The sequence below is a fragment of the Chiloscyllium punctatum genome, chromosome 3 (assembly GCF_047496795.1).
Source record: "Chiloscyllium punctatum isolate Juve2018m chromosome 3, sChiPun1.3, whole genome shotgun sequence".
NCBI lineage: Eukaryota > Metazoa > Chordata > Chondrichthyes > Orectolobiformes > Hemiscylliidae > Chiloscyllium > Chiloscyllium punctatum.
The window spans coordinates 122,654,279-122,669,729 of record NC_092741.1 but is presented as its reverse complement, the minus strand read 5'-3'; the positions used below and the strand labels follow the sequence as shown (position 1 = coordinate 122,669,729).

Here is a 15,451-nt window from a genome sequence, read left to right as displayed (position 1 = left end):
GATGCCTTTTAAATGTTGTAATTGTATCAGCCTCCACCACTTCCTCTGGCAGCTCGTTCCAAATATGCACCACCCTCTGCATGAAAAAGTTGCCCCTTAGCTCTCTTTTAACGTTTTCCCCTTTCACCCTAAATCTAGGGCGGCACGGTGGCACAATGGTTAGCACTGCTGCCTCACAGCGCCAGAGACCCGGGTTCAATTCAGGCGACTGACTGTGTGGAGTTTGCACATTCTCCCTGTGTCTGCGTGGGTTTCCACCGGGTGCTCCGGTTTCCTCCCACAGTCCAAAGATGTGCAGGTCAGGTGAATTCGCCATGCTAAATTGCCTGTAGTGTTAGGTAAGGGGTAAATGTAGGGGTATGGGTGGATTGTGCTTCGGCGGGTCGGTGTGGACTTGTTGGGCCAAAGGGCCTGTTTCCACACTGTAATGTAATCTAATCTATGTCATCTAGTTCTGGACTCCCCCAACCAGGGAAAATACCTTGTCTATTTTCCCTATCCTCGCCCCTCATGATTTTATAAACCTCAATGACACGTTCATCAGAGGCATTCAAAGGAAGCAGTATCTGGACAGTTTACACCAAACTCCATAACTGTTCATGCAGGGATAGTGTGAACTATAATGTGCGGAGTAGACGACCCAGGTGAGATAGAGGATCAGCAATTCCATAACACAGTCTTATTCCTCTACAAAGCACTGCACCAGGTTAAATTAATAGCTATGGCATATATTTTTTAAGTTTAATCAAGAGACTTATTTCCAAAAACACATAATCAAGAAAGAACCAACTGTACTCACTAATACAGCCTTTTCTCTTGGACAGACTTAAAACCAGTCCAAACCAGTTCCTCCAACACAGAATCGGAGAAGTTACTTGTTTTAAGTCTGTCCAAGAGAAAGGCTGTATTAGTGAGTACAGTGGGTTCTTTCTTGATTGTGTTTTTGGAGATAAGTCTCTTGATTAAACTTAAATTAATAGCTATGGCTTATATTTTAACCTGGTGCAGTGCTTTGTAGAGGAATAAGACTGTGTTATGGAATTGCTGATCCTCTATCTCTTATTTATCAAGTTACAATTATTTATCACCTTGGAGTGCAGGTTCATAGCTCCTTGAAAGTGGAGTCGCAGGTAGATAGGATAGTGAAGAAGGCATTTGGTATGCTTTCCTTTGTTGGTCAGAGTATTGAGTACAGGAGTTGGGAGGTCATGTTGCGGCTGTACAGGACATTGGTTAGGCCACTGTTGGAATATTGCGTGCAATTCTGGTCTCCTTCTTATCGGAAAGATGTTGTGAAACTTGAAAGGGTTCAGAAAAGATTTACAAGGATGTTGTCAGGGTTGGAGGATCTGAGCTACAGGGAGAGGCTGAACAGGCTGGGGCTGTTTTCCCTGGAACGTCAGAGGCTGAGGGGTGACCTTATGGAGATTTACAAAATTATGAGGGGCATGGATAAATAGACGAAGGGGGAGTCCAGTACTAGAGGCCATAGGTTTAGGGTGAGAGGGGAAAGATATAAAAGAGACCTAAGGGGCAACTTTTTCACGCAGAGGGTGGTACGTGTATGGAATGAGCTGCCAGAGGATGTGGTGGAGGCTGGTACAATTGCAACATTCAAGAGGCATTTGGATGGGTATATGAATAGGAAGGGTTTGGAGGGATATGGGCCAGGTGCTGGCAGGTGGGACTAGATTGGGTTGGGATATCTGGTCAGCATGGACGGGTTGGACCGAAGGCTCTGTTTCCATGCTGTACATCACTGACTCAAATAGGTGCAATTCATATACTATTTGAGAGTAAGGTTGAAGACTTGGAAGCATAACTTAATATGGGGGAAGCATATTGGAGCATAAATCTGCCCAAACGTAGCCAGTAAAGGATGAAAACTTGCAGGGAATTCAGTCAAAAGCAGAATCAAGAGTTCGACATGGTATATTGGCAACCTTGTGCCAAGATAGGAGGGCATTTAATACTGATTAAAGGATATAAAAGCAGTGAAGGAAAGGATTGAACTATTGTGATCCAAGTTGGGAACATACAAGAAAGTGTGAATAAGAGGTCCTCTTTGAAAAGTACTAGAAGTTTGGAATGAAATTAAAAGATAAAACTTAAAGGGTTGAAATCTGTGCAATATTACCATTGTCAACTGCAAACTGCAATAGAGATGAGCAGATTAAAGAAGTGAATTTGTGGTGGAAGGACTGGTATGGGAAATACTGTGTTCCATGTCATAAAGCATTGCTCCTGTTCCAGTGCCTGCACTAATCAGTAATGTTGGATGGGATTTCAGAACCGGCTGAGACCAAAATCCTAACTAGGAAGCTGTCCGGGGAGGGAAAGTCCAAAACTAGAGGGCGTAGGTTTAAGGTGGGAGGAGAAAGATTTAAAAGGGATTTAAGGAGCAACTTCCTCACACAGAGGGTAAGGTGAGTGTATGGAATGAGCTGCCAGAGGAAGTGATGGAGGCTGATACAATTAAAACATTTAAAAAGCATCTGGACAGGTGCTTTAAAAGGAAGGGTTTAGAGGGATATGGGCTAAATAGATTTCTTTAGAATCAAAATTGTGGTGCTGGAAAAGCACAGCAGGTCAGGCAGCATCCAAGGAGCAGCAGAATCGACATTTCTGCCATTTCCAGCACCACAACTTCGACTCTAATCTTCAGCATCTGCAGTCCTCACTTTCTCCTAGATTATTTAGGATATCTGGTTGGCATGGATGAGTTGGACCAAAGGGTCTGTTTCCATGCTGTACTCCTCGATGACTCTGACTTTCGAGGGCTTATAAAGATGGGCAGGGTACTTAAGGTGAGAGAGGGATAAGCTGGAAAAGTAGTATAAATTTTTCAAAAACTAATACAATACTGAATGGCTTGGACAGAGTAGATGTTGAGAAGATGTTCCTATTAGTGGGAGAGACTAGGACCCAATGACACAGCTTTAGAGTAAAGGGAAAACCTTTTAGAACAGGTACAAGGTGATATGTCTTCAAATAGAGAGTGGTGAACCTATGGAATTCACCGTCACAGAAGGCTGTGGAGGCCAGGTCATTCAGTGTATTTAAGACGGAGATAGATAGGTTCTTGATTATAAAGGGGATCAAAAGTTACAGAGAGAAAGCGGGAGAATGGGGATGAGAAACTTATAAGCCATGATTGAATAACGGAGCAGACTTGATGGGCTGAATGGCCAAACTTCTGTTCCTATGACGTATGGTCTTGTGGTCTAAAAAGAAAAGAGTGTACAGTAACAAGTCAAAAATTATGCTTTTGGCAATACAGGTGTAAAGAAAACTAAAAGCATTGGAGGAGCAGCATGGTAGCTTAGTGGTGAGCATTGCTGCCTCCTAGCACCAGAGACCCATGTTTGATTCCAGCCTCGGGTGACTGCCCATGTGGAGTTTGCACATTCTCCTCGTGTCTGCATGGGTTTTGTCCAGGTGCTCTGGTTTCCTCCCACAGTCCAGAGATGTGCAGGTTAGGTGAGTCGGTCGTGCTAAATTGCCCATAGTGTTCAGGCATGTGTAGGTTAGGTGCATTAATCAAGGGTAAATATTGTGTAATAGGGTAGGGGAATGGACCTGGGTGGGTTACTCTTCAGAGGCAGAAAGATAGATTAGAATAGTTTGTTGATTAATTACAGGCACCAATTTAGTTTGGAGGGGATGGTAGAATAACCACTAGTGACACATAGTTGCACGATGATCAGGACGGGAAGTAAATATTCCAGACTCTAATGTCTGCAGGAAAGATGGGAAATAGGTGGAGAGAGGAGTAGCATTATAATTCCTGTCATTGAAGGTAATAGATATTTAACTCCCCTTTTGATCTGTTTGTCTGTAAATAATATATCTCTCAAACTAATGGATGGATTTCAACAAAATATCAGGCTATGGCCCAAGGGAAGAACTAATTAGTTTTGGAGAAAATGTGCATCCAGCTCTGGATTATTTTGAAATAATTATTAGCATTGAGAGACGGGCATATTGACTTTTGTCAGAATGTTATGGATTTATTTTGAAGGTAGTTTAGAATATTGTATGCACTATGATGAAAAATTGTTGCAGTTTTCAAGTGTGTGCTAAGTTTTCAATGAAGATTATTGAATGAGAGTGAAAACACCCTTACAAAAAGATTTCCTTTCTTAGCGTCATAGTTTGACAGTATCAACCAATCGGATCTGGAAAATAATCCAAGAAACTAATGGAATCCTAGCCTCCTTCATCAATAGGATTAGAATGCAAGACTGTTGGGATTATGTTGCAGCTATACAAAGCCAACTGAGGCCACATAGCAGTCCTGTGAAAAGTTTTTGACACCACATATTACAAAGGATATGGTGAGAGTGCAGTGTGGCTGGATCAGATTCGTGCCTCAACTCCAACGATTTAAATTATGAGTTGAGATTACACAACCTAGGATTGTATTCCTTGGAATTGAGATAGTTAAGTGGTAATGTGATCAAAGTATTCAAGATCTTAAAGGAAAGAGGAGGATAGAAACTATTTCTGTTGATTTGAGATGTCTAGGACGACAGGTATACCATAAAAATTGGAACTATGCCTTTCAGAGAATTAGAAAATGCTTCTCTCTGTGAAGGGTGGGAGACATTTGGAACTCTCTTCTGCAAATGATCATCAGTGTTAGATCAACTGTTACTTATTACTTTCTATTGATAGATTTTAGACTGAAAAAAATGTGTTAACTGACACGAGGCAAAAACAGTTTTCGCAAAATTGCAGATCAACTATCATTTCATGGAATGGTACAACAGGCACTGGTTAACTCGCATGCTCCTGTTTCTGTGTTTCATTTTCTCAAACTCTGAATAAATTTGTCAAGTGTAATTTTTCTTTAATAAATCTAGTTGTCTATGTTTAATTATAACCTGGGGTAAATTACACAATCTAGGGTTGCATTCCCTGTAATTTAGATGATTATTAAAAACTGTGACTGAATCTCTGTGGTAAATACCTTCACTTCTGCTTCTTTCTCCAAATCTCACAAAAACATGTAGAAATAGGGTTAGTAGTTGCTGTCTTTGCTGTGTTGTAGCAATCTCCCTCACTTCTCCCTGTTCCATTATATAAATCCAGCAAAAGTTGGTGCTTCCTCCTTAGGAGGTTTATCCCATGCCAGGCACAATGACAATTGCCATCACTTGCAGTCCAACTTTGCAAAGGGAGTTTGAAATAGGTGGTAATTCCACTATTGCTTGTCTAAAGAGCCTATCTCCTATTTCGGTGTATACCCTGCCTGCCTACTGAGGACATTTTACCAATATAATGGGTAGAGAGTAATGAGTGTGTACCTACTACCTGCTGAATCAGGGCCTATTTTACTTCTGTGGTACAGATAGTCAATTTCTTCATCTGTCGCTAAATATTGTGCAGTAGCAGAGAGTGTCAGCATAATATGTAGGATTCACTTGAAGTGTCTGGGGCTTTTTATAACATTGTCTGAATCAATCCACATTGACTCCATCCTACTCCAATAATCTGCAGCCTACTGTTGGCAAGACATTTATTGTGCAATATCAAGGGGTGGGGCCGGGGGGGCATCGGGGAGGGTTAATGGAAAGTCTGAGAGTAAGACAAGGTATCCTAAGAGGTAAAGAGATTTAAATCAGTCCGTAGCCTTTCAGTTCTTTATTGAATGCACTGTCTAGTTCTGGGTTTGATTTGTCTAGGTCGAGGAGGATCTAAAATACGTGAGCTGGAAGAAACATCAGGATCAAAAATACAGGTAAGAACTTGTTGAGAATATTCTCAAAACTCGAATTCATTCTGATCTAGATACAACTGTAGAATGATTTTTCTGTAAAGCACTAGCAGAAATTTCCAAGATCCCAGGTACACAGAGTTCTGATTAATGCTTTTCATCAAAAGCCAGTTGTAGGTTATGTACTATAACCAAAGTTAAAAAGGAGCAGATAAATGTAGTCCTTGCAGCACTTCTAAAAATGAAGACTCTAATATATCAAAAGTTGAATTTCTGGTAAATCTGTAGATTAAATTTCCTGTCCCCATTTGCAAGTATTGGATTTTGCCATCTGTACCTCATCATTGTGAATGTGAGTTGGGGTTGCTTAGTTTGGGTCAGTGCAACAAAACTGTCTGACACAGTTGTCTGATAACAATCTGAAGAAAGGTTCATTGACTGGCCACCTACTCTGGAAGGGACTTCATTCAGACTTGCAGTTCCATGTGACTATGGGAGAAATCAGAAATTGAGATTGTATGTTTTCACTCTTTCTGTTGTCAGTGTTAATAAAGAAAAGGATCCATATGATGGGATTAAACAATTCCAGTGTAAATAGCAAATGAAAGATTTCAGCAAGGAGTAGAATTTGATGCTAGGACCGATGCTGAGTGATCAAATTTAAGATTTTTTTGAGGTATTAGAGATCATGAGCAGTTTGGATAGTGTAAATGGAGACTTAAAGCTAATTGGTAAAAGGACAGTAACGCACGACTTTTCACTCAGGAAGTGGTTAGGGTCTGGAATATACTGTCTGAGAGTGTTGTCAAGTCAGAGTCAGTTGAGGCTTTAAAAACAATTGCATTATTATCTGAAAAATAAGAAACATGATTGCAAGGTTATGGAGAAAAGGCAGTGGAGTGGCACGGGGCAAGTTGTTCCTTGTCTGTGCCAGCACTTTGAATCAGGCGAAAAGGCCAATTTGCCATGCTGTGATTCATTGTATGATCTGCTTCACGCATGTAGCTGGAGGACAGACATTGTTCAAAATGAAGAGAATATCCCCCTGTTCTATGAGAATCCTGTCCCCTGAGTACAGTGATGAAGCCCAAGGTAGAAGCAACATTTCGTCAACTGAAAGCAAAAAGCAAACTAGCATCAATTCTGAAACATTCATGTGTTCTTAAAAGCAGGATAAAGATCACTGGATCATGGCAACAGTGAGATTAAAGATTGAAAGCCTCTTGTAACAGAACTGAGGTTCTTTCAAAGTTTGAAGGCAGCAGATCTGGGGTTAGACTATCACTCCTCCTAATCCATGATATAAGGAGTGACTAATGTTCCAAACAAGCTGCACATCACTGCTAGGGCGAATGGAATCTATTAGCTTTCTGTGTCCAAAACCAACAGCACAAGCAGATACTAGAACATGCTGTTTTACCCCATTTTGGTGTCATAGGACTATTGATTTTGCACTTTAAAAAAAATTTCTTTCATGCTAGATATTAAAAGGAGACTTTGAAGTGGAAGTGAAGCTGTTTGGAAGCCACGCAGCCCAGCTGAAAGCCAAGGAACTAATTGAGAATATTGTTGAGAGGAGAAATGCAGATGAGGTGGATGGAGCTAAGAGGTCTGACCGAAGTAAGTCTGAAAGGTCTTAGTTTTAGAACATGGAACATTACAGCGCTGTTCAGGCCCTTCAGCCCTAGATGTTGTGCCGACCTGTAAAACCAATCTGAAGCCCATCTAACCTACACTATTCCATTATGATCCAGATGTTTACCCAAAGACCATTTAAATGCCCTTAAAGTTGGCCAATCTACTACTGTTGCAGACAGGGTGTTCCAATTCCTTACTATTCTGAGTAAAGAAACTGCCTCTGACATCTGTCCTATATTTATCACCCCTCAATTTAAAGTTATGTAACCTCATGTTACCCATCACCATCCAAGGAAAAAGGTTCTCACTGTCCACCCTATCTACCGTCTGATCATCTTGTATGTCTCTATTAAGTCACCTCTCAACCTTCTTCTCTCTCGCTAAAACAGCCTCAAGTCGGTCAGCCTTTCCTCACAAGACCTTCCCACCATACCAGGCAACATCCTGGGAAATCTGAGCGGTGGCTCAGTGGTTAGCACTGCTGCCTCACAGCACCATGGTCCCAGGTTCAATTCCAGCCTTGGGCAACTGTCTGCATGGAGTTTGCACATTCTCCCCATGTCTGCGTGGGTTTCCTCCAGTTGCTCCGGTTTCCTCCCACAGTCCAAAGATGTGCAGGTTAGGTGAATTAACCATGCTAAATTGCCCATAGTATTAGGTGCATTAGTCAGAGGGAAATGGGTCTGGGTTACTCTTCAGAGGGTCGGTGTGGACTGGTTGGGTGGAAGGGCCTGTTTCCACACTGTAGGGAATTTAATCTAATATTCACTGATTGGTCAAATGCAGGCGGTGGAGATAAGTAGTAGGGAATTGTCCACAGTGACTGAGTGTAGTTGAGAGAGAGAAGCATATGCACTGAGCTGGGGTAGGGGAATGAAGTAGTGTTTGCGCTGTCTGTCTGAGGATGGGAGTTGCCTCCCTTGATTGATCAAGCAGAATCATCACATTGATTGGAAGTTGCTGTGAAAAACCTGATCCAGGGGTTCAGCTCATGAAACCTAAGGTATAATTGTGGATTTCAGAACCTGTCACAAACCAGTCGAGTTTATGGATCAGAGTTGAAAAATGTGGTGCTGGAAAAACACAGGTTTATGGATCAGCCAAATTAACAAAAATCCTATTGCTGTCCATTACTCTAGATGGTAATTGTACAAAGGGCACTCTTCTAAGTGAGATGCCAGTGGTCAAGGGTGTGATTTGTGTTTGTTTGAGCCTGACTTTATGATGCTCTAAGTCTAATAGCAGTTGACGTTGTGCCACAGATCTCTGGATCTCAGATGTGAAAGGAAGCTCACAATCTGTTGGAAATCTGCATTAATTTTGTCTTTTCTCATTCCTTCCCTCACCCATCCCTCAAGGCATCTCATCGAAATTAAGTAGCAGTGCAAGGACCAGCTCTGCTACTTACTCTGCTAAATGCAGCAACGTGAACACACCCCGTCCAGTCATCAACTGGAACTCACTGCGTGCAAACAAAGAGAAATATGAAGCCATGAAGTGGGCTGGTTGGTATTTCCCTTCTGTCATCTTATACAAGCACTCAGAAACCCTGGTCACCAATACGACTGAGGCTGAGTCTCCGTAGCCCATATTAGATTGACCAGAAAGAATCTGTTTTACAAATAACCACTTTCTCTTTTTGCATTAAGGTCTTTCACCAATTAAAAAAAACTTCTACATCGAAGCTGAGACAGTTGTCAATATGACACCAGACGAAGTAACAAATTGGAGGTAATTTTTTTCTGGAATCTGACAATACAAATTCAGAGGTACATTTTCCAAAACATTTGTGATTTGATTTTAAGTCCTGGAACTAAAAAGCTGAAAATTTCCTTCTACATTTCTCTTGCAGCATTTAGTTGGTGGTCTGGTCTCTGGACCTTCACATCCAGTACTCAGTCATGCTTTAGAAGATTGGAAAGCAATATAATTTAAAGAGGCTACATTGCAAAATCTGCTGCTTTGCCATTTTCAAGTTAGAGCAGTTTGCTTTATGGAAGGTTTTGGCGTTCAAGGCCAGTGTTGCATGTAAGCTGCACAGTCGTGTAACTGCCTAAAAGTTCCTATACCAGCCAAGTATGAGTCAGTCCCTTTAAGTTACCTGCACTTGCGGTCTGCAATTAGCTTAAAGGGCCTGGTCACTTAAACAAATTCCAAAACAAATGATAAACTGGTCATGACTGAGTTAGCAGCAATCTTATTTTTGAATCTGAAGGAAGTGGGTTCAAAGATCCAAAGATTCAAGCCTGTAATCAAAGCTAGCACTCCTGAGGCAGTGCTGCATGGCTGTGCTGTTAGGTAGGCAGTTCCAAGCAAGAGCTGCAGTGTTAGAGGATCAGTAATGAAGAGTGGCTACACGCTCAAAGCGCAACAGTTGCCTTGTGGGAAGTACCATGCCAAGAGAATAATGCCATGCCAGAGGAAGGTAGCACCAGGGAAGGGCTGATTGTTGGATGGGCTGCATCACCAGAAGGGAAACAACAAAGGATATTTGCACCATCAGAGGAGTGAGGCTGAGAGAGGACTGCACTGTTTCAGGTGATTTTTTTCAGATGAGATGTAAATCCCAGAGGCCTCATCTGCCCTGTCAGGTGAATGGAAAAGGTCCTATGGTACTAATTTCAGGTAAAGCAGAAGAATACTCTCTTGTGTTCTGGTCCACATTTACCACTCCATCAATATCACTACTACTGATTGATTGTCTGCTCATTTATCTTATTACTGTTCATGGGATCTTACTGTATGAATGTTGGCCATCATCACATTTCTTACATCATAATAATGATGATTCTTCCAAAGAAAATGTTTCAAATAAAAAAACCATAGAATTGGAAATGCTGAAAATCAAAAACAAAACAAATTTCTGGAGAAACTCAGCACATCTGGCAGCAAATGTGGAGAGAAATCAGAGTTAATGTTTCGGGTCCACTGTCCCTTCTTCAGAACTGATCATAGTGAGGAAAAGGTTAGTGGAAATGCTGATAATGAAGTTGGGAGAGCAGCAAACAATACATGGAGATAAAGCTCAGAGACAGAGGACAGTAGATGGACAGACAAAGGAATGGACAATTAGCCTGGGAGAATCTATAGTGCTAATGGGGATCATTAGTATGGTAGCAGCTCATGTAATGACAAGGGCTGGTGTTTGTGGATTGAGGTAAGGACATAGGTGAAGGTGCTAAAGACCTAAAATTATTGAACTTAATATTGAGTCCTGGAAGCTGCAAGGTCCCCAAGCAGAAAATGAAATGTTATTCTTCCAGCTTGGATAGAGCTTTGCTGGAGCACTGCAGCAAGCCTGAGACAGAAATGTTGGCCAAGGAACACAGTGCTATGTTGAAGTGATAGGCAATAGGAAGCGCAGGATCATTTTCGCAGACAGGGCATGGGTGGTAGCCCAGTCTGCATTTTGTCTCCCCAATGTAGGGGGGAACCACATTGTGAGCAGCAAATATAGTAGACTAGATTGAAGTGTAGATAAATGCTGCTTCACCTAGGTGTGTATGGGGCCTTGGATAGTGAGCAGGGAGGAAGTAGATGCGCAAGTGTGTTACACCTGTGATTGCATGGGAAAGTGCAATGGGGAGGTGTTGGGAGTTGAGAAATGTCTGATGGTGGCGTCTCGCGAAATTTGGCAGAACCTAATGATCCTTTGGATGTGGATGCTAGTGGGATGGTAAGCAATGACCAGGGGAATCCTATCACGATTGTGGGAGGGAAGGGGTGAAAACAGAAGTGTGGGAGATGGATTGAACACAGTTAAGGGTCTTGTTGACCAGAGTGGTGAGGAATCTTCAGTTTAGGAAGAATTTAGACATTTCAAAGAGCCCTTTGTAAAAGCTGACATCATCGGAACAGATGTAATGTTGATTAAGAAACTGGGAGAATGGAATGGAGTCTTTACAGGAAGCAGGGAGTGAGGGTGTGTAGTCAAGATAACTGTGGGAGTCTCTGGGTTTGTAGTGGATAGTGGTCATCATCCTGTCCCTAGAAATGAAAACACAAATGTCAAGAAAGGGAGGAATCAGAAATGGACCAGGTGAAAGTGAGGGCCGGGTGGAAATTGGAAGTGAAATTGGACGAGAGAGCAGTCTGATCATTGTCGTCAGTGTTCCAGAGAGAGGTGTGGGTGGGACAGGAGTAAGACCTGAACAAGGAACGTTCCACTTAACCCGCGAAGAGACAGGTGTAACTGGGTAACCATGGCTACACTTTTGACCTTAAGTAAAGGAGGGATTAAAGGAGAAGTTGTTCAAAGCGAGGACTAACTTGGCCAGGTGGTGGAGGAGTAGGTGGTGGTGAATGAGGACAATTCAAGCCTTTTCTCCACGAGGAGGCAGAAAGCCCTGAGACCGTATGTATGAAGGAATTGCATGTCCGTAGTGAAGAGGAGATGGCTGGAACCTGTGAATTGTCATAAGCGTAAGAAAAGTCATGGATATAAGTGAAAAGGGACTGGATTGGGGAGAAAAAAATTGAGTTGAGATAGGAAAATGCTTCATTGGCTTTGAAGCACTTTGTCCCTATCTGAAGCTGTAAAGGTGCTGAATTCTCAACTGAGAGGAATGAGAAAATCTTATTAAAATGTGATTTTTACAATGCTTTGTCAGGGTAGATGCAAGATCGATGTTACCCCTAGTTTTTTGGGAGTGGGTATAATGTGTAGAACTGTGGGACACAGAATAAGAGATCATTTAGGACTGAGGTGAGGAGGATTGGCTTCACTCTGAGGGTGGTGAATGTTTTGAGGAAGCTCAGCCACTGTGTAGTTCTAAGTCTGTGTTGGTGCATTTCTCCATATGAAATTATCAAAGGATGTAGGGTTAGTTTGGGAAAATAGTTTGAAATAGAAGATCAGCAATAATCTAGTTGAATACAGGCTCAAGGAGCCGAATTGCCAACTACTGCACCTGTTCCCTATCTTCCCTTCTCCATACAATTCTTTACTTATACACTTGTAACATCTGCGGGCCAACTGCAGGGGTGACCAGTATTATGCAACTGTGCTCAAGTGATTGGAGTGTTGTGCAGTCCTTGGACTCAAAGCTGCAAGCAAGTGGATTTACTTCCCAGTCATCTTAATTGTTAGTGTTTGAGTGGTGGCATTTGTACTCTAGCTGTTATCAGCTGTTGAATGCTCTCCATTTTATGGAATGTGGCTGGCTTCTTACTGAAGCAGAAAAGAATTATTGCTTTTGCCATCTGTGTTTCGGTCACTTTTTTTATTTTGCCCTGACTGCTGTCTAAATATTGAGTAATTATTCTAGCAGATATAGTTCTGCTTTTTACCATCGGCTCTCAACAAGTACCTTCCCTGCTGCTGTGTATGTGGGAAAGCTGTATAGGGAGTGTTGATAAGTAGTTTGGTATTGTGAGGAAGGAACTGAACCTGATTTCTATTTTCAGATGTTAAGGGCAGGTGGACTCTTCACACAAGCAGTTCCAATTCCAGGTGGATAAGGGTCAGGAGTTTGTTACCTTAAAGCAACATCATTAGATTTACAGCTTAATCTCAGAAGAGTCGTTTCTGAGTAGGGAGTTGCCTCATATCCAGATGGGAAGAGCTGATTAGCTGCAAAGTTATCAATCTCATTCAGAGCTTCTCTTGGCAAGAACAGTGTATTTACTCTTAGCAGTTCTTGCCTGAGAGAGAACAATTCACATATGTTGACCTTTTAATACTTCCGTTGACCTGCATGAATCCTGTTCTTATATTGATTTTATTGCTCTTCAATTTGAGTTAAAGTTGTGCAAAATAATTCTTCCTGTACTGTTCACTTAAATGACTTCAAGTAACTGTGGTGGATTCAATCTCTTTGGGTTAAAATACAACAACCAATTAAGTGCAGTAGACTGTGGACCTGTTGTGTATTTTGGATAAAGTTTGCATTTCTGAGTTATGAGATAGAGTTTTTGCTACATTGTGCTTTTTTTATGTAATTAATCAAAAACTGTTATGACTGGTGCAAAAAATAGAGAATTTTAAGCACAAATTGCATTCAATGCAAATCATCTTTTTGTGATTCTGTACTAGAAAATAGCCCAGCACAAGAAAGTACCCGGACACCAAGTTGAATTATTGCCATTGGATCTTTTCATTTATACATACCACTTATGCTCTTTCAAAGAGGCTGCATAAATAAAGCTTTTGCTTGATACACAAGAACACACATACACATTTTAAAAACATTTTTCCATTTAAAATTAACTTACAAAGCCATTATCTAATATATCCTTTAATATCAGTAGCAATTCATCCTATGCATTTGTTGGAAGTCATTTTCAGTCATTTCAAATAAGGCAAAGGTGGAGATTAATGTTGAATAATTTTTTTTCTTGTGATAAACTAACTTTCTGTTGTATAAAAAAAATGCTAGGTTACCATCCATAAATATATGAAGCAATTTGTTTTCAAAAGTTGCACAGTATAGTGTTACCCAGTAGCTCAAGCTCATGGCAGATTTTGCATTTGGTCATATGCTATCTGGACGGCACAGTGGTACAATCGTTAGCACTGCTGCCTCACAGCGTCAGAGACCCGGGTTCAATTCCCGCCTCAGGCCACTCTGTGTGGAGTTTGCACATTCTCCCCATGTCTGCGTGGGTTTCCTCCGGTTTCCTCTCACAGTCCAAAAATGTGCAGGTTAGGTGAATTGGCTAAGCTAAATTGCCCATAGTGTTAGGTGAAGGGGTAAATGTAGGGGAATGGGTCTGGGTGGGTTGTGCTTTGGTGGGACAGTGTGGACTTGTTGGGCTGAAGGGCCTGTTTCCATGCTGTAAGTAATCGAAGTAATCTAAACTAATCTAATCTATTGGTTGAAGTGAAAATGGCAGGGGATTGGGGAAAAAGCGCTTAAAATGGGCGCAATTTGTGGCCAGATCACCAACTACATCCAATACAGCAACTTGAGGCCATTAAATTTGAACTCCATTTTGCTTTCCACATCAATCACCCCATTTAAAAGTAATTTGATAGGTAAAATGATTGAAGATATTTAAATATTTATATTATGAAATATTGATACTTGTATTGAACTGATATGTAAGGGCAAATATTATAGGTTTGTAGAAGTGGAATTCTTTTTTAATCTTGCAAGCTGTTTCAGTATGGTGGGCTTATCTTGCTCATAGATTTCCTATAAAATGTCTTCAAATTGGATACCAAGCCATGTTGCTACTTGCCTCTTAATTCTAAGTTCTCTCACTCTGTTATGAAGCACTTGATCAAAGACCTTTTTGACAATCTAGATAAATTACATACACTACATTATTTTTCCTATTCTGTTACTTCATTAATCAATGAGATTGGTGAAGCACAACTTTCCTTTGAAGTTCATGCTGACTGTCATTATTATAGCTTCAAATTGTAATTATCTGTTTTTTCTCTTCAATGAGAATTCCACTTTTCCTATAAACAATGTTGAGCTGACTGGTCTATAATTCCCTGGACATGTTTAACAATGGGGCAGAACATGAGAGTTGTATTAGTTATGTACCAGTGCTCTCGAACTACACCTTTTTTCCATAGATTTAATAATTCAATGTAGTAATCTCATCCCTAGTCATTTTAAAATTGGTGAATTCAATCCATCTAATCTAGGAATTTTATCCTATGAATTTCAGTTTATTCAGAACATTCCCATTTCTGTTTAAATGTGCTTATCTTATTATTCATTTCATCATTTATTGTCATGACTACGTTCCGTCTTCCTGTGAAACACTGAAACAAAGTAATTTAATATTTCTGTCATTTCTTTCAGTACTTATGAAATTATCCTGTCTACTTTTGACAATCTTATTCCAACCATGGCTCTTATTGATGTATCTATGAAATAAATATTTTACTATTTTGTTTATGAAAATTTTATAATTTCTCCTTTCCTTCCTAATTGTTTTACTTCTCTTCTAATTTTTTTTTTTCTGTCTGTTATCCATACACTTAATTTCCTAACTCTCAGTTGTGCTTTATGCCTTCAGTTATCCATGGAATTGTAAAACTGTTCAGTCTGAGTTTTCCTTTTAGCTGAGTAAACTTCTCCTGCACTATGTGGAGGACTGTTCTAAAGGTTTCCCATTGTTGTTCTACATCATTGT

The 15,451-nt window shown here is 40.8% G+C and overlaps 1 protein-coding gene across 2 annotated transcripts in view; it reads left to right on the top strand.

The window, feature by feature from the left end:
- The window catches only part of ddx43 (DEAD (Asp-Glu-Ala-Asp) box polypeptide 43), a 72,812-nt gene that overhangs the window by 10,345 nt on the left and 47,016 nt on the right, over nucleotides 1–15,451 (top strand). For both annotated transcript variants that reach the window (XR_011954963.1, XM_072560139.1), the window contains exons 2-5: nucleotides 5,688–5,743; nucleotides 7,201–7,339; nucleotides 8,716–8,862; nucleotides 9,007–9,088. Coding sequence is in view for 1 of the 2 variants with exons in the window: in XM_072560139.1 (XP_072416240.1) it covers nucleotides 5,688–5,743; nucleotides 7,201–7,339; nucleotides 8,716–8,862; nucleotides 9,007–9,088 (424 nt within the window). In the remaining variant the exon portion in view is untranslated. The remainder of the gene's footprint in view (nucleotides 1–5,687; nucleotides 5,744–7,200; nucleotides 7,340–8,715; nucleotides 8,863–9,006; nucleotides 9,089–15,451) is intronic.